Raw genomic sequence first — 26,685 nt, 5'->3', positions numbered from 1 at the left:
TTCAAAATTACACAATGAATATTAATAACATGAAAAAGCACAAATATTATAATCTAAATTAACTTAAAAAGTGTTTGGAAAAAAGGGGACAGGGTGAAGGTCAAAAAATAAAAGTTGTGGTGGTACATGTCTATTCAAAAAATTAAATATGTTAAAAAAAATAAACTCCAGCCATTGACTAATTTGTTATAATGTTCTTGAGAGTATATGAAAAATCAAGTATGTTGGAATGAGTACAGTTGAGGGGGGAAAGAACTATAAGTGTTTGTGTTGAAACCTCAAGTTCTGGGAACTGGTTTCATTTCCACCTGTAGATAATGTTGTTTCCTGTGAACACAGTGATGACTGTAAAAACAAGATATCTACTTCATCTTTTAATCAGAGTCCAGATAAGACATCAGAAGGTTAACTATAGGATTAAAGAGATTACCCAGACAATGGCTGGCCATAGCAGGAAGTCAGTTATCAACAAACGGAGGCTGATAACCTAGGCAAAGATTGGGATTGTTTAGGAATTTTTTTGACATTTGTGGCAGTTTTATCCTGTTTGGTTGATTTTTTTTAAAATGATATTTTTTTAAAAAAATTCTTCAATGGCCTATTTCGTAATTTTGTAGGTTTTCCCCCAAGCTTTGACAATTGTCATTAAGTTTACACACCTATACATCAATATTAGCGAAGAGTTTTTATAGTCGGACATTAAACGATTGGTTAACATTTGTATAGGGAATTTCATTACTTAATTAAACAAATCTAGAAAGCAATAACATAAATGTTTTCAAACCAAAGCCTCTAAATTTGCCAGGTCCGTACACATGTTGTATCACCCCGGTGATAGATATATTTCATGTTGTGCAATGTCATTTATTTTCTCCCCGTTAATTCCAAATGCCTGAAAATATTTAGACAATTTCCGTGCCCCGTACTCCTTAACTAAAGGGAGGGATAACCATTCTTAGATACACAATGTAATGGTCATTACATAACAGCACAAACAATTGGAATTCCTTCTCATGCAGGTGGTCGTGTTGACGATTGTACTTTGTTAGTAATCCAAATTACACATGTTGCAAATATTAGATGAAAAACTAGCTCCGAAAAAAGTCAATAAACGGGGATCCTCTTGACCCCGGCCGGGATTTCTTTCGAGCATTTTGACAGTTGTTGAGTAGAGTGTTCGTTACATAATAATGTTGATTGTGCCAGATTTACAGTACGTCTCAAGTGCACTGCCCAATCAGTCTTAAACTCTCAAGAAGTGTTTCATTCCAGGTTTGAATGTTTTCAAATACTTTGGCCATCATTTTGATTCAATAAATATGCTATATGTTACTCAGAAAATGATGTTAAACTTTGCAGAGGTTCTGGTCTCCCACATTTTGTCAAATGTCACCTACGGAAAGATTGATCTATGCTGATATATATCTGTTTTAATTATACTTGCTCTGTTGGGACCTTGGTTGGTTTCATAACCCTGTATAAGGTTTATTAGGCATTTAATTTGCATTTTCTTTGCCTTTAATGGTATAATTTTGTGTATATAAACAAAGACAACATTTACATATGGAAGGGGCGCCCCGAGAAGATGTAGTCCAATGGCGGAAAAAGCAAGCAGCTGTCTCTGATTTCTGAACAATCATACTAATATAATCAGTAAGGTAGATGGTGTAATTGATGTTCAAGACATACAAAGTAATGGGCTGTTATTTTCAGAAGCTTTTTTTGATAAAGTTGCTGGCGCTTAGTGGTTGTTGGAGCATTTGAAAGAAACCTGGGGTGCCCCCTGGCCCCTTACATGATACATTTGCCCACTTGATATGATCCTAGTATATAAGGGATTATTTAAAGAGGTCAAAATGATGTAATTATAATTGAGAGTTTATCATCAAAAGTTGTGTGTTTATCGGGGCTGAGGAGAAACACACTGTTGTTGTGCCTACATATTCCAGGGAAACCAGCAAGAATCAGCCTTTTTCTCACAGACTGTGGGATCTCATCTCTGTGCTGGGTGATTATCTGAAGATAAATATAACCACTTACTGGAATCATGTAACTTAATGATTACATATTATAAAGTATTAGAACTCATCACAGCGCCCTGAATTGTTTAGAAGCTTTCCAGAGTTTCCTCTCAGTGAGAGGGGGAACTGCAAGGTGTATTAGCCGAGTGTATATATTCAGTTATCTCCCTTTGGGAGATAGAGGTCCGAATGACAAACAGGTGTGATGTAGGTACATAGATACAGATGTGCAAATCACCAGGTGGTCTGGTCTGTAGGAATTCCTCATACAATGGAGATAGCAGTTCCTGTTCTGGAGGTGTCTTGACCATTGAGAGGGCTGGAATAGCTAGTTGCTGCAGAAACAGGCAGGAATCCTTTACATCCTCTCAATCACTACATCTGTTGTTTGGTGTCGGACAGACTATTAGACTGTTTTATTGCTGCAGAGTTGATTTGGAGAGGTAATTTGTAACAGGTGGTTTCTCATACTGGGGACTTGGACAAGTGATGGAGAGTGGTGAATATGTGTGTCTCGGATCTTATTTAGGCCCTATTATGATTACACACTTCGGTAAACTGGGAGAATTTTCCATGCGGACAATTGAAAGTTTGACAGGGTCAGTTACGTTTTCATCATCAAGGATATAGTTATAATGAAAATTAGTTAAAAATGGGCTACATTACAGCATTTAGGTGCTCTCCAATTACAAGACTTAGTGCAGTTGGGTAATCCAATACCATTTGTGAACAATATGGCATGTGGAAACTACAAGTGGACAAGAAGTTTCAGTGAAAAAATTCAAGGATTTAGGCGCACCAGTCTAGAGGAGCTCTTAGGTTTGCAACGGAACAGAAAGATTGCAGGTATTGTTTGTGAATATTCATAGAGGCGTATTTCGTTTTGTGGCGGAATTTTAAATGGTTTCGTATGATTAATTGATGCTTAATTTGCTGTTAAGTCCAAAACAAAAAGCTCCACCCAGATTAGATTTTAGATATCAAATGAAGTAGAGAGAACTTTGTTACCTAAAAAGGAACAGAAAACAATGGGGAGTTTGGTGATTATAATTCAAGTGTGTGCTTTTAGTTTAAAAAACTAATGTTTGGAAAGCATTCCAGAAATGGTTTGCGTTATCAGGGCGCCCGTGTAAAATCCTGGCAATTTTGGGCCACCTAATATTTCTCTTTTTGGACCAACATTCCAAAAGGTATGAAAATTGGCTGAATTTACAGCGCTATAAATATTCTGGAGAGAAAGCCTGACTTTTTAATGCGTTTGTGTGTCTAAGGAAAAAATATGAGTGTTTGACCACCACAATTTGTAAAGATAGTGCCAGCTATCAGCAACATTGTGCGGAGGCTTTAGGAAGTCGGGTCTAGATATGGAGCCATTATGTTTTATATACAGCTCTTTTAGTGTTTATCCTGCCCGTATAAATTAGTTTATTGACCACTTTAAAAACACAAAATAGTTATGGGTCAAGTATCTTGTGAATAGAAACAAGATGGACTCCTCAATTCTAAAAGCCCAGCAAAGAAGGGAAGCCATAATGAAAAATTCAGGAATGCAATGATAAGTTCCCACATATTAGGGCTTTGTTATGTAAGGCTCTATAAGATGAGGGGAAGACTGTAGATAATATATGGAATGCTCTCCTGATAAATTCCTCCCACAATTAATAGATAAGGACTATCAGAAGTGTATATCGATAAAAGTGCACAATGATAATTGCAATTCTAAGCATAACATTATGGCAAGAGTTTGTAGTAACAGTTGCCTTTGAAGTTTCAGTATATAACAAGGCGATATTTTATGATTGCGTAGAGATGAGTGCACATTGTTTGCTCAATTTATTACATGTATTTCTTCCTCTGTGAGTCAGATGGGTTAATCTAATACATGCATTCAGAAGAATTTAATATGACTTTGTGGTTAACCTTGGGGAAAATGAGCCCTTTTGAAATTCTTTATTGTTATGGTCATATGACATAGAAAAAAAGTGAAATATCATTCCCCTCAGTGTTATGTTTCCGTAGCATTCCCGATGACATTTCACATGTTCTGGTTGCACTCTCGGCCTATTATACTTAATGCAGGAAAATTGACAAAAATTTTGGTGGAATTCTCTGACAAACACAGTAGCTACAAAGCAGATTAACCATATGAACCCTAATTGATTACATTAGGCTGTGTTGTTTACTGTGGTAAACCGAACTGGTCTGGCTGAGTGGCTCCGATGAAAAAACTGCCTATAAATGAGTGGGAAGGGGGGGGGGTGTAAAAAGTTTGGAGGTGAATGAGGGGGGGGGGGGGGTATACACCTGTTTGTACCTGCTGCTCTGCTCTCTCTCATCCAACATTAAAATACATGCAATCTATGATGCTCTATATTATTTTTTTAAGATTAATAAAACTTTCTGTTAGTGTGAAAGTAATTCAAGGAGGCGGACTTAATAGTAAGGCACTAGCAGTGAAGATATTGAACTGTTTTCATTGTCGTGTCTAAATAGATAGCTCCCAGCACTTGATCCTCACTTCCAGCTTGTGTCTTCCACAAATAAGATTGGATTTCTGCTTCATTTGAAGAGAAAACATGAGGGAAATGAAAAAATAAATGGAGTGGTAACATTGCATTGGCTCACAGTATATCACTATTAAAAACTCTATACGTATGTATATTATTGAAACATTTCTAAACTCTTGACAATTTTTACTGAAGGTGCTAGATCACCAAGGGGAGTAAAATCAAGATGACCAAACTTGTATATGATACGTACAGAAAGTAAATGGACATTTTAAGATGATATATTATCTTTCTTATGGCTCTACTAGATTTCCATCTTTTTTCATTATTTTGAATTCATGGATCAAAGACCGCCAAGGATGCCCTTTTACCAGAACAGAGTAAAATTCTGGAGATCCATTTTCAAAGTGCTGTAAGATCTAGCACCCAGCAGTGTTTCAATATGTGTCCCCATTAAGTTGAAATGGAATCTTTTTTAAAGTTTACTAATTGCAGGGTGTAAGGTAAGATTTGAGATCACGGATGGTGTCTTAGAACATGACCCTGTGCGTCTCAACAGGTGTAAGGATGCAAGTCCCCTACAAATGGACATAAATTGCGATTCTTTTTTCAATTAGATCACAGGGGGGGAACCAATAAATTGTGTCCCTCCTTTCATCAGCTCTCTTTTTTATGTCTCTGCCATAATCTTTTTTTTGTACTTGCCTGACCAGCCCAGCAAATTTCAGGGGAAGGACATGTATTAAAACCATGGAAGCATCTCTATGGCAATGTGAAGGGTTAACTGAGGATTTCTCCCCAACACTGCATGTATGCAAGGGTGTGCGCTGCTTGAAATTTAAAATGTCATGGCCGTTTCTTTCTTTTCCTGATTCTGTGATATATTCAGTGTCTCCTTCTTGTGTCTCAAAATGAGGTTTATCTGTAGGCACCCCCAGTAACTGTCGATCCTTAAAAAAGAGATTGTTTTTCAGTATGAAATTTCACCTGGTAACAACCCTAAATGGACATTCTTTAGGTGTGTAATTCCATGTGCTTGTACCATTCAAATTCGAAATGCCATTGTGATATACATTTCATTCAAGCTCCCTCCAAAAAGTATCAGATGTTATCTGCAAATATTTCTACCAACTCCTGTTAGGTATTCAGGTGAATTTATAAAACTGATACCATACTTAGTTTTCTATTTTTTATTTTTTTTGGCTTGAATATTACTGTATCTGTAATTCTAGTATTGTTTGAATATTACTGTAGCTACAGCCAGCTAAATACACATTTTTAACTTAAGAAGATTTAGAAGTCATTAATTTCTTATTATTTATTTTAAACATTGCCCATGTGGACAATTTGTAGTAGACTGAAATATTAGTAGAATAAATGGTACGTACAGTGTTGCCCCCCTAGACAAATAGAGAGAGGTGCCAGCTCAATTTTACAATTTGCTTTGGTCAATCCTGTAATGTGATTAAATTGATAAAAAGTTAATCTTCATGGGTCATCTTGGCAAAACAAATTGAGGATCCACCATAGAAAAGCCCTAATTGAATTGGGTGAGTCTCTGTGACCTTGATGATATAACACCGAATTAGGTTTAAATTTGATACCATAGTGGGAGCACAGTTTGGACAGAAAATAAAGAGAAGATTTTATGGCCAGTCACTGATGAACTGTCTTAATTGTCTGTGGGCATTATGGGAATGTGGCACCTGGCCAGGTAAAGCCAGGTAAAGGTGACAGGAACTGGTCAGAATGATACAGCTTACCTGTGTAAGACTCTAAATGCACTGCATCCAGGTGTGCTGGGAAATGCACATAGCACCTGTCTTGGGGGATTTTCGAAGTGATCCCAATTGTCTACTCTGAAATGGTGTGTGATCAGTTGAGATTACAAGAATACAGGCACTAAATGGGAAGAAACTCTTCAAAATCCTTTAGTAAGTGATGATCATGTAGTCTTATCTTGTATCGCTGTTATTTGCCTAAAGAATTACTTTGCGTGGTTCAAATACACTGGGCGAAATGGAACTATATATACATATATCGGCTTTAAAAATATAGAACTGTAAAGAATATGATATGAATTGAGGAGATTTGTTGACCAAATAAAAGTACATAAGTTTCAATTGGTCTATTCACTCTTCAAAAGAACTGTGTTCACTTGCTTTGATCACTTTGAATAGAGTCTAAATGAATGGATGCCAATCATAAGCAAAAATGTGCAGGGTGATTTTGAACAGTGCGACTGACAGCTCATTTGATAGTGAATGTATGCTGATTTTGTAATCATATTCTACATATAGCGTACAACTCCCATCATTTAAATAATGTGATATGGTAGTTTTCTCTTCTGAATGAATGGTGTTCATTGAAGGATGAAAGTTTTTCCCTTCACGTTTACTATTTCACTTTGATGTTTATACCAAGGGGACCTTTTTCTCTTACTTAGCATGTGGCACATTATTTCATCTGTGGGCTAATTCTAAGTGGGTGAACTGGCACAGAATTTTTCCTGGGCCTGATGAGTGATGTAAACTTTTGGGATATTTGTTTTATTCCTTTGTTATATCCTTGATTTCATCAGGGCACGTTTTTAGCGACAGCTGTTCCGCCAGTGGATGGAGTGAGAGTTTTTATGGGGTGTTACTTCATTTTGTGTCACCAGCGCAGTGCCTGTAACACTCCAGCTGTTAAACCTTTCTGGGTGTTATCTCTTTATCCCAGTGATTACTAATTAGGATCTATAAAACAAAGAACAGGGATGATTTAAAAACTTCCTGTTGAATACTAGTATTTTTTCCGGAGCTTCGACAGAAATCGTTTGATATACATATATCTATGTCAGGGGATGTACTTTTTCATGCCTTGTGTATTTAGTAGTAGTCACAGCGGAATTATCTTCCCTTGTTTGTTTTATGGGGATGAGTAGTCACACTTTATGTGTCAACTGGACGTGAAATAATGGGTGATTAAGTATTGTCCGAGGAGTGTGTTATGGACGAAGAAACCATCAGACGGGCCGTGGATGTAGCCCTGAAGACTCTGTGCGGTAAGTCCCCCGTTTTTATTATGGAAGCCCAGGGTGGGGAGGGGAGGTATTATCCAGATATACACAACTTGTGTCTGTAAAACATTCCCCAGGATAAGGTCTGTTGGCCTGGTCATGTAATGAGTAGATAAGTTGGCCAGATGATTGACTACGGCCTATATCTAGGCGAGTTGTTTGATTATGACAATTGTGTGTGTTTTATGCATTCTTTTCCAAAACAAATTGGAGGTATATGCTTCCAAAATAGCGCATTCATAAAGTAATTGAACAGATTGTTTGACATATATTCCTTGTGAACAATGTAAATAAAGTTTTTTATTAGCAACGAGTTACTTGGCACATTTCTGAATGTGAAGGACGTAGCATTTAGTGGTTTTACGAGTATATAATTTTCCAAAATGTATTTTTAATGTTCTTGATAAATATTTGTGCCTCTGTTGGTGTGGAACACCAGTAAACATCAAACACTTGCAGTGTGTCAAATCTATTCAGTAATGTGATTGATGGCCCAAGTAGTTAGGCTGAGGCCAAAAAAATAATCAAAGATGGACATGTTGAATGAAATAAGGTGGATTTGTTCAATTTAGAGCACTGTGACATGGTGGAAGAAGAAGAATTCTTTTCTGCAAGGTTGGTTTAATTACTTAGGTGTGTCAACCACCATGGCACACAATTCATTACAGACCTACAAGATACATATTTCAGTTTCATATAACATGCTATCAAGGACTTTTCGACAGATATGATAAATCCTCACCTTCGCCGTCCTTCTGTTGAAATTCAGAGAGATTACCATATGCTTTAAACTTCTTGGATGTAAACGGACACTTTTTTAGGGGGTGACAATAGGAAGAAAACAATTCTACTGAATTTTTTATAAGATTTTTTTATTCTGAGTAGTATGTTCAAGGGAGGTAAATCTTTCCTCCACAGGGAAGGTATTTTATGTTAATAAGGGAATTTGGGTAACCACCAACTCCTGATACAAAAGCTGTGAAGTAATTTGTTTTTAAAAATTCAGTTTGATGGATCATATTAATGATATTTAACGGGCAGAATTTGAATTTTGTGCAAAGTACAGTACAATCGATTCTTGTTTCATAACTTATATGGGGATTTTTTCAAACACAATTGTGATGCTTGTAGATGAACATAATTGCGGAAATAATAAAGGCGTGTGTCATCAAAGTATGATCTTCACTCTTAACCAGCACTTGAAACCATGTATGATAGAATGTCACTGAAAAATATCAAGCACTAGCAACGGAAAACAGTTTTCACAAATAGTGCCCTAAATGCATCCGTACTAGAAGAACATCTCAATTTTTACATCAATATACTATTGAATACCTCTGGTTCATTGCTTCACTCTTCAATTCAAAATAGAAATGGGGAAGAAAGATTAGATTTTTGGATTGACAATTTCCTTTGTTCTAGGGAATCTAAGGAGGGGATCTGGTATCAGTTTGAAGTCTTCTTCCTTTCACTAGTTTCTGGTCCCTTGGTGGTCTTGGAAGAGTAATGGAGGTTTTCATTCCATTTAACAATTTTTTTGTGCTGTTTTAAATGTGAGCTATTTGTCCAGGAGCGTGACACAGCTTTTTTTTATAACCTCTTTTCTTTGATGCTTAAAGTCCTTCACAAGAAAATGGAGATTTTGTCATAAAAATGCTAATTAGTTTGGACCTTTTGTCCTTTGTGCTAAGTGGGTGTGATGTTGCTTTAAGAAATCAGCTTTTTATCAACTTTTGCATAAAATCATAAGCAAATGTTTTTCTCTATGAATATCAAGTTACAAAAAATTGAAACAGTTTTATTGCAGACATCTGTTGGTTTTTTTTGCAAGAGTTTCTCAGATTCATTTAAAATGTAACTTTATCAGATATTCTAAAACTTGAAGGAGACCAGATGATGTGGGCTTTTAAAAAAAAAATAATAATTTTTGGTATTATTTCGGTGGAGTTTTCTATGATGGAGAAATGTAATAAGGGATTGATTTCTATAATTGATTTCCTGAAAGGTTAAGTCAACACTTGAACCAGTTGTGTAACGAGGGAAAAATTCATACAAGAATTTGATGATATCAGACTGGGGGTCACCACATAATCCTCAAGACTATCTGGCAAGAAATTTAGTTTTCAATAGCGTGCATGTAATATCACTGAAAATCAATCCGATTCAATCCGTCACAAGCTCTATTGCTCAACCTTGTTATTGTGGTAAACCCCTTACAGGTTGGAGGTTATTCCGTAATTTCTTTATTTATCCATTTAGAAGCATAGTTAAATGGGTCTAGTTTGCATTCTCTGAGTTACAATACTGATCATTATCTCTAGCAAGTTACACTGTCATTAGATGTAATAAACTCATAATTCACATCCTAATACGAGTAATTTGGAAATAAAGGCATTAATTGCAATTTCCATTGGACTTTGCTTTGGTTACATTAAAAGGGGTGTTTTCTACATCTGTCATGTATTAAACACTGTTATGAAACAAAAAGGAAATTTTCTTTCCTTGTTTTTGTTACTCTTGATAACATATGGTCTGACAACATTCATAAACTTGCTTGATTAGCCCCCAAGTTCAGCAGTTCCTTTGTTCTGCATCTCATAATTTTTTCTCAAAAGCTGATGTGCTTAATCTGGTTGAACGTTTTTAAAAATTTCAGGGGGATTTGAACAGCCATCTGCAGTCAATGAAATATCCAGTCTTAATCTTTTTCTTCCCTTATTTTTTATATATAAAAGATCATTGACTTCTTTAACTTAGAAGTTGTTTTTGTCGAAAGATGTTTACAAGTTTTATTCATAGTTTCCTTCCTTTATGGATGAGAGTTCAGAAAAAAAAGAGTGTCCAATTTTATCTGTGATCTTTGAGTATTGAGGCGTTTATTCTCCTCTGAGTGCTTTATTTGATATTGTCTCCTCCTTTGTTGCTGGAGAATTGGCAGATTGAAGTGTTTATTTGTTTTTCGTCACTCCACACTCTGTCCACTCAGAAACCTCTGTTTTTAAAGCCTACTTCTAGGGTCAAACAACAGATATTTGTGTCCTCGAACACATATGAAAGAGTTTGAAAATTCAATCATAATATTTACCCCGAGTCCAATTCAGTCCTTTGTTTCTACTATAAGGAAAGATAGGTTTTAATGTGTCTTGCTTTCATGCTGAGTTTTATTAGTATCATAGATTCACTGAAGGGCGATATCTTGAAACTGAGTAAATTGATTTTGCGACTGAAGGACCTTTAGTGTCATAATAATTTGTAGATATTATGATATCACCCATCCTGCCCCAGCCCACACCTTTGTAGTTGTAAACATACATGTTGTGGGGATATCCTGGGGGCCCCTGTTACCATTTAGGGCCGGTTTCCTGGTTGTTCATCCCTGCCGACTCTTGATTTATAGAGAACCTGCAGCAGACTTAGGTCATCCAGTTTATGAAGAAGGGAGATCTCGCTAGACTGTCTGTAAATTAACCCGGCCCTCTTTAAACTGATGACTGTCAGTTACACCACACAAATCAGGAAACCTCTGTAACGCTGGCTGTCCTAAATGACCAGTTCCTAAAACTTTATGGAGATGCCTAAGTGCTTAAAAAGCTTGTTATAAATAGCTTCTTTCATAGTTGTTTTTTTTTTTATATATTTTTTTGTGGGTCAAAACAAGTGCCAAGTGGTGTCAAATGAATATTTGCTTTTAATGGTCAAGGTCGGCAGGATCAATGTGGGAATTTAGTATATCTAATTATGCTTGTTCACTTTGATTATGAAATTCCATCTGATTTTTTGTTTAGGCTTTCTACATTGACCAATACATTCTTTAGTACCAGTATACATTTTTTGTAGTCTATGAAGAAAACTTAAAAAAAAATGAAGATGAAATATGGTCATGTCATTCACTGACCATAAAAATGGTTTTAACAACTCACAGCTGGAGATGATGCCCTCTTATTTTATCTTCTATGACATAGTTAGCAAAAAATATGAGCTGTTTTGGCCTAATTTGTATGATGGTGTTAGTAAATAATAATAAAAGGCACAATAGTACTCCTTGTTTGATCCCATGATCCAGTAAATAAGTGTTAACCGTCCTGGGGTTTTATTGCTTTATCTGAGACACACGAAAGGACTGTAGGAGACTGCAGTTAAATGAACCCTGTTGATAAGATCAATTGATTTCCCCTATTCATTAACATAAATGTAGTCTCCGTTCCCCTGAGTAAAGTGAACGTGGGGACTCACAGCCAACAACTGTATCTTAAACATGCCATTATCGCTAAGTCAATGATACTCTCTATGCCAGGGAAAGTCAGTTGACCAGGTCAGCTTACATAAGAACCTGAACAGATGATAACAGGGTAATAGATATTTTATTTTGACTTTATGGCTTTTCCCAGTCAACAGCCCCCACCTTTAGCCACTTTCAAAAGTTTGAAAGATCAGGGGAATTTGAGAAAAGAACAAAACTGGCCAATGTTGGTTTCCTGCTAAGAGCCATCATTAGCTCTGTGGGTTGCTGGTTCACTGCCCTGATGCCTCTCTGCTGCAAAGCACGGGACATTTCTGTAAAAGGCTGCCTTGGAGAAAGTGGTGTGCCGTAAACCTATTAATGTGATCAGATAGAGACCAAGAGGAAAAAACAGCTACTTATCAGGATATACTTTTGTCTCCATTTCGCAAAGCCGGGGAAATCATGTTCAGTTGAAATCCGATTAAAGTGGACAGTTGTGACATTGGTTTCTTGCATTTAATTACAGCGGAGTAAAGCTGACAGCATCGCAGATATTGATCAGTCCCATCAGGATTTTATAAACAAGGATTATTGATTTCAGAGAGATGAGCAGGGTGTTGCATGTTTCTTCTCATTGTGTGGAAAGACTCAATGGTCCAAGGAAAAAAACAGGTGGAAAGAGTGTTATGCCGGCTACAGAAGAAAAAGCACTTTGCTGAGTGATTTTCAATTGCAGACCCTGTCAAATGAAAACCATTTGGCTGGTTATTCTTCCAGCCAGTGGTTAAATAGTTCAGAAACTTGAGAGAGAGACTAATTTACAAGTGTTTAGTGAAATCCGGCTTGATTTTTCCCCTCGCAGTTTCATTTCCTGAATGTGCTTTCTATGAATAGGATCTAAGCGGAAGAGCCATGATGTGCCATGTGCTTTAATTAGATTATGCAATCATATGGGGAAACCAGAGAGACATCTATGATTTCAGGAACATTGGAACATTCTCTCTAATGTTCTGTTTAGACAAGCTGCTGCTCAAAAAAAAATGCCGATGCTCTGGAAATCTTTGAATTGCTGGAGTTGTAAATCAGAGAAAAGCAAAAGGGCCAAGAAATTGATGCCGCTTGTTTATCCGTCACAAACATTTCTCCAGACTTGGAAAGTTGTTTCATACTGGCAGCAACAATACCACCCTGGTTACATCCCCAAACAATGGAAACCGTCCTACGTGAGCAACAGGGATAGTTATAACAATTCACAAGAGCAAGTGGGTAAGTTTTTTTTTGAAAGTATATCACAGTTCTTTGGAAGGTGTATTAATTATACAGAAAAGTGATGGGTCGTGGAGGTACTTCCATTGACAAGCTGTGTGAACGTTATAATCTGTATAGACAGTTTCTGGTCATTGTGTGCTGAGTCTGTAAATGGGGGAACAGATGTGGTCATCAAGGGTCAGTGGACAATGACAACTGGCATCTTGATAGGTGGGATCTCGGGGGTGAGACCCCAGTAAACAGATCAAGGCTGATATTGGTATAAGGGAAACCTGATCTTCTTCAGGCAAAGATAAAATGAAATTGAGTTTTTTTTTCTCTCACCAGAAGATGTATAATGGTGGTTTTTTTTAATAAAAATTGATTATTTCTTTAGGAGATGTCATGTGTACCTGTTTATTGGGTAACACCTAGGTGAAGCAGTGTTGTAACAGCCAGGTATAAGGCTGATAGATGATGCAACAGAGACTTGTGAACATGGCTGCATGTTTTAACAGTCTCTAATCTTGTTTAATCTTGAATTAAGCAATTAACCTTTGTGCTGCAAAGAGATTTATATCATGTACTTTGGATAAAGTATTGCTTCATAATGGATGGTATAAAGATTCTCTTTTTTCTCTGCACTCTGAATGACAGCCTGTCAAACTCCAGTCTAGAATGAACTTTTCTAAGCAGTTCTGTTTTTTTATATACATTTGAGAATCTGGCTCACGGTGATGAAACAAGTCTCAAGCAAGTAATAAATGCCGCTTTTTTATGTCAATACAGATAAATTGATATATTTGGGTGTGAATTAAGGGTAGTAAATTATTTTCCAGTATACACTACCCCCTTCGTAGACTGCTCGGCTAATAACAGTGCCAGAAGTTAGGATTCATTGTTGACTTAAACTTTCTTCCAACATATTCTTCTACCTGCATTGAGCTCAGAAAGTATTCAGCTAGTGTACGAATGAGAAAAAAAAATTCTTGAATGCAGAGATTATTTTATTGAATATGTTGGCTGTTTTCCTCCCAATGCTTTGTGTCTCGTAATTATCAGAAGCTTGTGACTGTAGAAAAGAGAAGCCAACCCAGAGAAAAGGATCGTTGGATCAATTTAATGAAATCATCTAATGAAATTCAATTTTCCCATCTTTTCCTGAATTGCGAAAGAAAAAAAAACCAAGAAAAACGATCAATTTTTTGCATGAAAGGAAAAATTTTTCAGCAGATATCATTGCCAAGTGTATTGGAATTCAGCTGTTAGAGTGACATGATTGTATTTGAAGATTCTTCATTGAAATGAAGGGCACAGTCAACAAAGCCCTGGCAGGTCAGAGTGTTTTATTGTCGAGATCTACCCCAAAACAAAACCCAAAATTGAACTCCTAATGATTTACATGCTCATGTTATAGTGTCCCCAATTCCTTTGGTGAGGGCTGACTCAACACTTTGTCATTTTTCTGTGGTCAAAGTGCACGCATGTCTCTACCCAATCTGTTCTGTGATATGTCTAATCTATTGTTTTCCTCTTATGTGCTCTTGAACGAGAAATTAACTCTGCACTGCAGATTTAATGTGTGTCCTGGCTCAAAAAAATTGTTATCAGCTGTCCAAATCTTAGATAAAGAAAGCAAGCATGGGAAATTTGTTGAATGCTGTTTGGATCTCTGATATTTTACACTGCATGGGTGGAGAAAAGTCTGCAACTGCAGTGAAAACGCCCAAGTGCAGGAGAAGAAGTGGATTACTAAATGATGCCACTTAATTGAAGTTTCTTACACTTATGAGTTCTCACTATAGTGTAAGCTGCAGAGAGCTATGGCTAAGCGGGGCTCAGTGTTGTATTGCCACAAAATATTTGCTCTCAGAAAGCCATGACGCCTTTCTGTAAGTCCTGTGGTGGGAGGGACAATACAGATGTGTACAAAATAGCGGTCAGTGTTTGAACATGACTGTTGGCTTAAATTTTGGCCCGAATTTAGCAGATAAGTGGGTGGGGCCAATGTTTGTCCTAAGTAGTCCGGTTGTTTTATCTCTGAAGGCAGGGCAAATATAAGGTTGTGATTTCTGACACAGCTAAAGTGCAAGATAAATTTTTGAGTGTGCTGTAGCGTAGTGAGGTGGTTTTTTTGGTCATTATCAACATTTAGCTTTTTACAATTTTAGTTTTGAATGCTAGATAAATAAAGAAGTCTAAAACAAATATGTTAACTTTTATAATAGATAAATTCCTGGATTATTTATAGATCTTTAAAGAATGTAAAATGCTAATAAGAAAAAAATCTAACATGAAAAGCTATGTTTGCTAAGTATGGGAATAAAAAAAAAGGGAGAGAGAAAGCAATATCTTAAGTTTGTTGGGAATCAAATGATGTTTGACCACGCTGTTTATGCTAAATATCGCCTTATCTCCTTGGCTAGCATACATTTACTCAAGAACTCTAGGTAGAAACAAGAAATTGTTGACCTTTGGCCTGAATTGATAAATGTTTGGTATTGGCCCTATAGTGGGCTCAAGGTAGGAATGGTTAATGCCGTCCTTATTTGTTTGAAATGCTCTTTGATGTCAAACACAGTTGAATCTTAATTTGAAATTTGAATAAAGCCCGAGTTTTATTACATGGGATATATCATACAATGTTATCAATGCTGTGTGGCGTGTATTTCCCTGGCCCCGCCATCAGGAACTCCTCAGGATTTTTCTGACAGTCGGCAGAACTTTGACAAGAAGAGACGGCACACTGAGAAAGACCGATTTCTGTGACTTGTTTTTTGGCCTCACAGATTAGTTTTTTAAGTGGTGATATTTGCCAAGGATATTTGAACTCTCATGTTAGGTCACAGGTAGAAGAGAGAGAGAGAGAAAAAAAATCCCAAATCAATAAGTAAACCCTGCGATCCAAAGAACGCTATATACAGGTATTGTACGTGCTTTAATATAGGGGCACTCTTGATGAGAGGGAGACAGAGAGAGAACGTTTATTCTGTGACAAGACCCCGGAGAAGCTAGATCTCTCATGGACTATGGGAAGTTTTCACCCCCTTTCATTGTTGGGGACAGTGAATTGAATGTGGCATTGGATTCGGGGCTTTTTGTATTAAGAGATTTTTGTCAAGTCATTCATTATAATGGAGCTAACAAGGATGACGGCTATTCGACTTTTGTCTGACTGTGTTCATCAGAAACTGACCTGTGCAGAGAAAGAACAACTTGTAAACGCTGGTCCCAACAAGACCGCTAAGAGAACGTGCCTAAATTCATGTATTGGTAAAAAATCAATGGAAATTAAAGCACTTGGTAAGATTCAGTTGTGCATACCTTGAAAGATAGTTTTCTCATTTTTTAATTAGAGAAAGTTTCGAAAACTTTTATTTTTAATGAAAAAGAAATTTAAACTTTGTGATTGAATTATTTTTCAAAATTAAAGAATTACATATTTGGGGTTGTTTAGTTCATGAAGTTTGTAATTCTCAGAATGTTTTGTTAAAAATTATTCCAAATATCTGAGGGATAATATATAGGCCTACGGTAAACCATGTTAAATATTTTTATGTAATTTATACAGATCTAAAAAAATATCTGTATATATTACATCAAATGTTTGAAATTTCCTTCCGTGCCATTTGGTGCATTGTAGGTGAATTAATTGTAGAGTGTGCTAAATCCTTTAAGCATAGATTTGTGTCGGCCGTCTGTAATTAAAAAAGTTTCAAGTGTTGAAGAGTGGATTAGGTGTAAAAACATGTAGAACGTCAAACTAATTTGAAGAGGAAATTAATTTTTTGATTGGCAATGTAGATATATATTCACAGATTGTTTCTATCTCTTGCAAATCAAATTTTGAATAATTATATGCATGCGAGTTTGTTTTGAAGTTGATGTGAATTAGTTTTTCGATCAATAATGAATTATGTCCTCCTCTCAGACCTCGAGAATTTAAAATACTCTGTTATCTTAAAGCATCCCACTAAGTACGTTTTAATGAAGAATGCATATTTGTTTGACAGAGAAAAAAAATGTTAGCAAATCAGAAATAAAAGTGGGGTCAGCTCAGACGTAAAGTTGTGCCTTGGTTTGAAGTCCCCAGCCAAGTGAATTCATTCCAAAAATCACGGGCTCCATACAAATCGTTACAAAGATTGTCAACATATTAGATATGATAGCCAAAGACCATGATACACTGTATCAATGCAAGTGGCTCCCAAATTTGACAGATTACGTCAAGACCGGTAAAATGAGGAATTATTCCACCGTTTGTATATGATAACTGACAGCCTTGATTGGAACTTGTAAATGGGGAGTTTCACAGTTATGTATCAAAAATTGAGCCCAGATATCTGGGGTTTGATTTTCGCTGACCAACTTTCTTTAATCACGTTTCAATCGTATCTGATAATGGTACCCGGGAATTATATGCATTTTGTTGGCATAGTCGGGTTGCTAAAATATCAGAATTCGGTTACGTATTGGAGCACATTTTTCTTTGGCTGTCTTTGCTTATTTAGCAGAATTGAATGCAGTTGCACTTTTGAACTTTCAAAATGAAAATAACAAAATTATAAAGGAAACTTTATTGGGTTTTTTTGTGTGTGTTTATTTCTTTAGGGTTTTTTTTTTTTTCATCTTAATCCTCTTCATGAAAAATCACAAGAAGGAAAAGGAAACAGTTAAATTATGGGTTAATGTTTACAAGGGAGACAAATAAACTCTTAAATGATTGTTTATCTTCTGATTTATAAGATGTATACGTTTCCTTTTTGTAGAAATCGAGGCTGTTGAAGCATGCAGGTGGTTGAAAGAGGCTGGATTTCCTCAGTATGCGCAGATGTATGATGGTATGTATATAGGTATATGCTGGCATTGCTAATTATAGCATGTGACAGCTAATTACATATGAAGCACAATTTCTTAAAATGGAAAGTTGGAGGAGTTTAAACTGCTTGCCCCCTCCCAGCACCACTTGGGGGTATTTCACTAAACCCTGTGTAAACACCATTAAATGAATGTTAGCTGTAGGAATTTCCTGTTCAGATTAGTCCCCTGAAAGGAAAGCCATGACCCTGGGGTCACATTTCCTGTATGGTCATTTGAACATACAATTTGAAATGAATTTGATTGTATCCTTTTGTGGGTCCGTGTTCAAAAATCGTACAGATAAACAGCTATGCTAGAACAAACAAGTGAAACATTCAGAGGTAGGCGATACGAAAATAAGGACCTTTCCAAGGTGTATTAGCGTATTTGTCTTTGACAGTTTTATCCTGTCAGAGCACTCCTAACGTAGCCATTGCACTCTGTATGGGTCTTCTCCATTACATGTTTGAGATAAGAATGAGCCCTTTATATGAGAGAGAGCACGTATGTATGAACACCTTCCTTGTTTCCCAGTCCCAAGTTGCCCATCTGCCGTTTCTTCTCCAGAGAAACTCGGGTTTCAAAGACGGGCAAGGGATTAGGCCAAATTAAGCGTCCCTCCCTACACAAGTATCGGTGTTGCATTTGACAGCCTTTCAGGTCCTCTGAATGTTTGACTTCATGACAGAACACCCAGTATCGGGAGAATTCTATCACACCCCCTCCTAACAGTTTGACATCACAGCAGTGAACAATAGTTCTCTTTGCTTGATGTGCTAGCAACCCAAATGTTGATGTCTGCTGTCAGTTCTGGTTTTCTGAGGTTTGAAAACCGAAACTAAAAAATTTACGAGGTTTTTTCATTAGCTGTTAACAACAAAATTGAAACATCGTAATTTTGATTTTTTTAGATTGCCAGTTTCCTATTGACATCACTAGTGTAGAAAAAGACCATGATTTCTTGGACAGGGATTCTATGCAGCCATTGGTCAGGTAAGGCACAATTCAACCTCCTGACCTCAATCTTACACAATGTAAACTGAGCTCTAAAAAACTACATCTCCAGATTCACACCCTTGATACATCTGGGAAATCTCAGTCAGAAATGCATGCATCACTGGGGATTTTTCCAAAAATCAAAACGTGTTGGTTTAAAAAAAGAATAGACATAATGTCAGTAGTCATGAATCGTTAATCATTCTTGGAATGATCTAGAGACATGATTCCCAGTGTTTATATCAATCGTTATTATGCAACAAATCTCAGATATTGCTCACTAAAATAGAGGCAGAATCAGGGTTTTCTTGTTATTTCATTTTGAAGGAAAGAAAGAGAGAAAAAGAAAAGGACAAATAAAATCTCCTCCATCAGTCACTGATATTGGTTAAGGTTGTTGTTTGTGATTTGTCGATACATTTGACGCAGCTAGACCTTGTTTTTGACAGTAACTCGGCCAGTAAACACTCTATATCTCTCACAACATAGGTGTTCTTTACATCAATCTGCCCCGCTTTTGTCACACCTGTTGTTCATGGGACAAAATAAATATTTCGGGTCAAGCTGATCATCAAGAGCTTTTAATATTTTCATGCTCTTATCATCTTGTGACGTTTCAGTAGGGTATATTTCTAATATTGAGTGTATTTGAGGCATTCGCTGAGGTGCTATTTAATTAGTTCCGAGGCTATTCATCACAATACTTCAGTTACGCATTAAATATTGCCACCAATAGGTGTTCATTTACACAAGCAGGGATTTTTTATGGTTTGATCTTTTGAAAGTGACAGACCTTTTTAAAGATTAAAAACAATAATGACATTTGATTGCCTTAGATTTGACAGGGGACATTTTGCAATGAATATTTTGGGGAACTCTTATTAGACATTGAATTTTCGAGAGTGTATTAGTTTTTTTGTCCCAAACGAAAACAATGTCAACAAGTTAAATTTCCTGACAAAAAGGAGAGGGTACATTTATAGCTTTCTCTTTTAAAGTTGCTCCTTGTTCCATTATTAGATAGGATCACTTTGTCTACCCAAGGAACTTAATGGGTCATATAGGCACAAAGGTACATGTTAGTCAGGTCAAATGATTTTAAGATTAATACACAGATATACCCAATCAGATTGAATCGGGATTAGCCCTTCTTTTTGACCCAACACCAGTTTGGCACCAAGGCATTGTAGCCGATCGAGGTACTGCCATGCTTGTCACAATCGGGTATTAAGTCTTTGCGACATTGTATCGTACCACGTCTTCCGTTCTTCTGTTTCATCAGTGGGTGATTTAGTTTTTCCTCGTGAATGGGTCCGCTTCTTTACATGTAGATTCTAAGTGTATGCCTCTGCACGCAGAATACTCGGCACACAAATAGGGAGGGATCGTTTGGCATGGTACGGACTAGGACTGCCGAGATCTGTATTGTATTTCTGGATTGTGTGACAAACATCATTTTTTTGTGTAGATGCTGTGCGAAGTCGCCAAGTACAATCTCTAAGGACTCTTTTCAATATATGCAGTTTCTTTTCGGCTATAATTATAGGACGTGATTGAAGGATATTTGAATAAACGGGACACAAATGGTTGTTTACAGAGGTCGATTTGAAAATGTGAAAATTCAAATTAAACTTATCTGGAGGAATTTCTTAAGAGGTTTTTAGATATATTAGCCCTGGTTAGTGTGTTTGCGGTGGGTGTTGTGAAAACCAGCAAGACTGCAAGAAAAGAAATACACAGAGAAAATTAGAATACATAATTCATGAGCCTTATATATTCAGGCTTTGACATCATCCTGATATACATATTCAGAAATGTTGATTTATGTTGGAAGTAATATATAGCCACAGAGACAGTGGAAACAAAAAAACGTAAGGTGAATGATCTTAATATGATATTAGCACTTGGTCACCATTGATGTAGACATTACACATTTGATCTGGGAGTCATTCGCATCTGTTTGCTGGAGAAAGTTTCATTTAAACAGGTAGGCAGTGGTTCAAATGATTTCAAACCTTCTTTGGGGACACATTTAGATAATTAGAAGGGAGTATGGTAGGGAATTTAGAAAACATTGATGATCTAGCAGTGTGCTGACATATTCACGTGGCACAGGCCGAGGATACATTTATATTTACATAGTAGACTTCTTGTTGGTCACAGATGCCACAGAAAACGTGGGGGTCCAAGATGTTGCTGTCCGGGGGCATGAACTTTTGTTATAGCTTATAATGCAGTGAAGTGCTCTGGCTCTGTGTTACAAGGCCATTTAGTCCCAAGCTCTCAGTAGTACATAAATACTAAATGTGAAATGTCTGGTGCAGGCAGTTGAGCTTCATTAATTATGGAAGAGGTGTGTGATTAGGTGAGTACTATTCAATCTGTTGAATGTAATGCATGTGGCGGTATGATGTGTCATGCTTTACTTGGTAAAAATTTCATCCTCACAGTAAAAGGAAAATCAATCGCAGTTTGTTGATCAAAAGCTCTGATATAGCACTTGTCATTACAAATTAATATCAACACTCAGGACTTGGCTGTTGTTTGTGAAATTATTGAGAAAGTTGAAAAGTTTAGAGTGGGCAGACCGATTAAATGGGCTGATTGTACATCAAAGGATTTCATTTAGCAGATTTATTGACTTGTACATGAAGCAAATTGTACATGAAAGGATGAGTGCACAGAATTGATTTTATAAGGTTTTAAATGCGTGGAAAATGGCTGAAGGCTGCATAATGGGCATACTGTTACAACAACAGTTGTTCGTATTAAAATGTATTTATAGCATTTAAAGCTGTAAAATATATGCAAGAATTAATCTCTGTATATGTAGTAAGAGTTGATTTTATGGTGAATTTGGGCTCAACGAATACAGTTGACTGCCCTAGCTGACTCTTACATAGAAGTAATTCTGAGGGAGACAGAAGAGAAATGTGACAAATTGAATCTAAGAGGCCAGTCACCTCCATTGTTGTAGAATCCAGCTTTCAATAAACTGGAAATATATCTCATGCTGGGCTATAACAGGTGTGGCCCCCTGGTCAGTAGCCTCTTCTTGAATGTAGATATATATGATTTAACTCTGAATCATTGTATTCTCTCATGTTTCTCTGCATATAATTACTTGTTTCTTAAATTTCCCAAAGGGGAGATAAGTCTTTCGTTTATGGGCTTTGTCAAGTCCAAGAGATGCCATGATGATACCTGTGAACATTTATATACATGTATATCTTTGTTGTGCCCTAATCTCCAGTGCCCATTAAATAACAATTAGACAACAGTAGTCTCTATCTATACACGAATCTATGGGTATAATTATCAATTCCTGAGTCTACTAACTGGTGATTTATCAAGTTCTGTGAGATTTATAGCCATCTTACACACAGAAAGTGTCACATATCAAACTTCATTATTAATTACCCTGCCTTAATTATCTTGTACCAAACAGTTACTCCAAAGTGGAATTAATTTTTCCTTGGTATGTGCTGTAATCATGGTAATGACCCCAATGTCTGGTGTTGCTGTGTTTCTGGAGGCCATTTTTTAGCTGATGTCCTGTTACTGTTAGATTTTCTCTGCAGATATTAGGAAGTCATGTATTAAGTAGGATTAAGTATACAGCCCCCAAGGTGCTGGTCAACTTGCACTCAGGTGTCCAAGCTGATTATGAAATGACACAGTTCATGCTAATAGGCCTTAATCAAAGGCATCAGTTTGAAAGTCACCTAATTAGGCAATCACCAATTTCACCTGTCACAGTTATTAATTGCCCAATCAGAGAGAGCCTGGAACTCTAGGGGGTTCAGGGGACATAATTGTTCCCTCTGAGGAGTTTGTTTGAATAGAGACCTAGGTTTACTCTAATAATGGATTCACAGCTTGCACCTAGACATGTATCATTGCTACATGTGGTTATTATGAAGTAGTGATTGTGATATTAGATACATGGAATAAAAGTTGAAAGATGTCATGGATGTGCATTAATTTTTTATTGGGATTTTGAAAAGCAAGGATGATTATTGACAAATTTAGAAAAAAGCTGCAGAGGTAATTTATAATATAAATGTACAGTTTATAATCTGGGATAACCCTTTCTGCTTTTTGTAATACATGTACTATATTTTGTGTTTCGGAAATTCATTATTTTATATATAAAATTTCAACGCATATAGGGAAAAACAAGAAGGAAATTACATGAGCGAGTGAATCATATACATGTTGTACTTGTGGACATTGTACTTATAATTTTTTGGTCGTGTAGCATTGTCATCCCTGCACAAACACACATACTTGTGTGCTATTACACTTGGAGAGAAAGTTTTATCAATTAACCCACGAAAAGAATGTTCCTTGTGTCTGTGTTTGCGGAGGTCTTGGTTCTGATTCAATTCTGTGTTTTTATTTTCAGGCGACTCAGCACCCTTAATAAATGTGCTGTCATGAGAATCGGAACCCCAGCCAAAAAACTGGTATGTATATTTCACCAAATACCTCGATCTACAGCTCAGACACTATAGGGAGTGAAGTGGATTTTAATAAGGGAACATACATTCTTAACAAACATGCATATATACATTTTAATCTGGAAGACACCACACAACTATAATCGGTTTAATTGATGATGCTTGTTTTTCGTGATAGCGTATATTTCAAATTTTTTTGTATTGTGAACTTCCCAATCCCTCCAATATTTTTCGGTAACTTGATTCTCAAAAATATTTTTCATAAGCCTATATCTAAATATTAAAGAAATCAGATGGGCTGTCAAGGTATTTAATACGTTTAGACCCTTATTATGTTGTTAAATTGTCTCTGTGCATAACACTAACCTCCATGAAGAATTGAAAAAGACTTGTATTTACACAGTTAAATCTACCATGTACTTGTCACCAATAGGAAATATCTGGCAAAATATGAATCTCGATAATCGTGTCGAGGAGAGAGATATTAAAATGTATATAAAGAGGGATAGTCCTGTCTCCGCTCGAATAAGCTGGTAATAAGGCGGGACGAAATATAAATCTGCAAGTGACCTACATTGTAGAATTAAGACCGCTAGAAGAGAAAGAAGAGAGAGGGAGACAGCTGTTAGGGAAAGAATTGTCTGTCCCAAATATAGACATGAATTGAGAAATGTTACATGTATATATATATAGCCATATATATAGTGAATGAGTTGACAGTTATTTGTGTATACCAAAGTTGTTGATTGAGACAACTGATGTCGATTTTGGAGGAGTATTTATCTATATGCAAGTGACAGGATGACACTGTGTATTGACAATTTGCTGACCAGCGTGTGAAAAGAAATGCCAGTAGCTACTAATGTCCAGAAGAGTGGGGAGAAGTCGTTGGTCTGATCTGCTAGTGACTTGTGGTAGATAACCTATTATAAGCCGTATAAGGAGAGTTTTGCAGCCCCTGTTTATAATAAACATTGGCTATCCCTCACCAATAAAAGCAGGTCTTTGTTGAAGGTTTTCCATCAGTTTAGGTGAGGGAGATAATCTGAAACAATAGGACCGTTATACAGTGACATCTAGTGTTTAGCCGTCTGAAGTGCTTTGAATACATTTATGATTTCCTTGTTTGAGTATCATTTGAGGATAAAGCTGCAAATTATTATATAGTGAATAGGTTTGTATGGACTCTGATCCTTTCTCAGCGTGTATGTTGTTCAATATTTGTGAACTGATCATTGCCAGCGGGTCAAAGCCTATCTTCCTTTACTGCGATTTATCTGTGTGTAAAATCAATGTATTAAGGACCGACTACATTATAAGTTTGCTGAATTTTTTATTTTTTATCTAAGGCTCTAACATGCATCAAATTAAAAATAGGTATCATTTTGTCATGAAGAAAAATTTATCATCTGATAGCTAGGGATGTAAGCAACCAAGCATTTACTGTTAGATCAATTTTTTTTTTAATGAAATGAAAGAAAAATGCCTTTGAAGTGTGTCACAATTTAATTATTTCTTTTCACTTTGCACAGGGAGATGAATCTGATGATGAAGATCAATGCGCTCTGAGCGACAAATGGAAATATCAACACAACATCCGGCGGTGGTCTCGTAAGGACCTAGGCAGCCCTTCCTCAGACGGACAGCCCTTGTCGCCGACAGTCAAATCGAGCTCAAGCAACGACAGTCTGCTGACCGATCAGAATTCTAGCAGTGAAACAGGAGATAGCCCTGTGCTAGACTCAAAGATGCATCACGAAAAAGGCGTGGCTAGTGACGATTACTTCGGAGCCAAAACCTCTATTCCTCAGGATCATCTAAATCCTTCCACCATAGCCCTGAGTCCTAGACTCCGCAGGGCTGCCAGTGAAAGGATCAAAGGAGCAAAGAACTTTTTGAAGAGACTGGAGAGTTTTAAAAGCCAGAAAACGCGAAGGATTCCGAGAAATAATGGCAATGTGGAAATCAGTGGACCTGTGATAATGGACACAGACGGAATGCAAGCAAAGATTAAGCATTTGAACTGTAAGGAGTTGAGTCCTTCAAGTGAGTATCCTCCATCGCTGCCAACAGCAGAAGTGGCGGAAGACAACAAAAGTGTTCCAACAGCAGAACCGTGGTCAGACAGTGCTACAAATTACGCCAGTGAACCGAGTGTTCCTCAGAAGTCATTGGTCTCTGTTCAGGAGATCACCGATTCCAATAGTGCTCTGAACTCTGCCTTGAAGGCTCTGGAGGAGACAAGTCAGTCCTCCCTCTCCTCCTCAATTCATTCCTCAGTGAAAGCCCCCTCCAACTCCCCACTCTCAGGTCACACACATCTCAGAAAACCCAATCTAGCATGGAAAAATACTAGTAACTCTGAACTCTTTCCTGCCGACAATTCTCCGTCAGTATCTTTCAAGCTTCCAGATGACCACAAGCCGGGCACATTTCCCAAAGTGTTGTCCACTGGGTACATGGAAGTGGAGGGAGGGCATGGAGTTAACGCCAGGACCGGCAGTTTTAGTTTGGGTAGTGATAGGAAGGATGATGCAGCCATTAGCGCTGCCTCGGTCAAAAGGCGCGGATCTGCGGGTCCAAGGCTGGATTCCAACAGAATGAGTGTGTATGACAATGTGGAGCCAGAGGAGGACTTGGAAAGTGCCCAACACGAACTGGACATGATTCTCAGCAAAGTGTTTGAGGACATTAATGTGCTCAACAAAGCCATCTATGGAGAAGATGCAGGTAAGAATTATTTTCCTTTGTTTTGGCGAACAAAAAAATAAAACTGAAGTTTTTTTCTGCGCTGGCTCTATGAGGCCTTTGATTTGTAAGATCCTTTGATTCTTTTCTTTTTTTTTTTATTTCTGCACTGTTTTAGTTCACTGATGATTATTTCTTCATTTTAGGATTATTTACATTATAAAACCCTGCAAAAGTATAAGATGTGAGCTATGAGCATGTATCAATGGTTTTGTTACTGTTGAAATAATTGAAATTTTGTTGTATGAAATAATCAACAAATAATATCCATATAAGCATGGTTTTGAATCGGACATTTTAAAGTCAAACAGTTTTATTTTTTCTTTACTTTTTTGTTTAGTTTAAGGATGTATAATTATGATTTCTTGCTTTCCATGTTTTTTTTATTACCTTTTTTTTTTTACTTTATTTTTAATCTCAATGTAAATGTGTACAACCATATCAATAGACTTCTTGATACATGCAAAAACTTCATTCATGTAAAATCTCATTATGTGACAGTCATGAAAGAGAGGCATTGTAATTAGAGGCCCCTGTTCTCATTAAATGGATGACTGCA

At 36.8% G+C, this 26,685-nt stretch overlaps 1 protein-coding gene across 2 annotated transcripts in view; it reads left to right on the top strand.

The window, feature by feature from the left end:
• Positions 1-26,685, top strand: part of LOC128156035 (rho GTPase-activating protein 7-like) — a 66,852-nt gene that overhangs the window by 35,150 nt on the left and 5,017 nt on the right. For both annotated transcript variants that reach the window (XM_052817992.1, XM_052817993.1), the window contains 4 exons: positions 17,829-17,900; positions 18,831-18,912; positions 23,324-23,384; positions 24,911-26,108. In XM_052817992.1, the coding sequence (XP_052673952.1) occupies positions 17,829-17,900; positions 18,831-18,912; positions 23,324-23,384; positions 24,911-26,108 (1,413 nt within the window). The remainder of the gene's footprint in view (positions 1-17,828; positions 17,901-18,830; positions 18,913-23,323; positions 23,385-24,910; positions 26,109-26,685) is intronic.

Source organism: Crassostrea angulata, chromosome 7 (assembly GCF_025612915.1).
Source record: "Crassostrea angulata isolate pt1a10 chromosome 7, ASM2561291v2, whole genome shotgun sequence".
Lineage (NCBI taxonomy): Eukaryota > Metazoa > Mollusca > Bivalvia > Ostreida > Ostreidae > Magallana > Magallana angulata.
The sequence above is the reverse complement of the archived record's forward strand: the minus strand, read 5'-3'. Positions and strand labels throughout refer to the sequence as shown.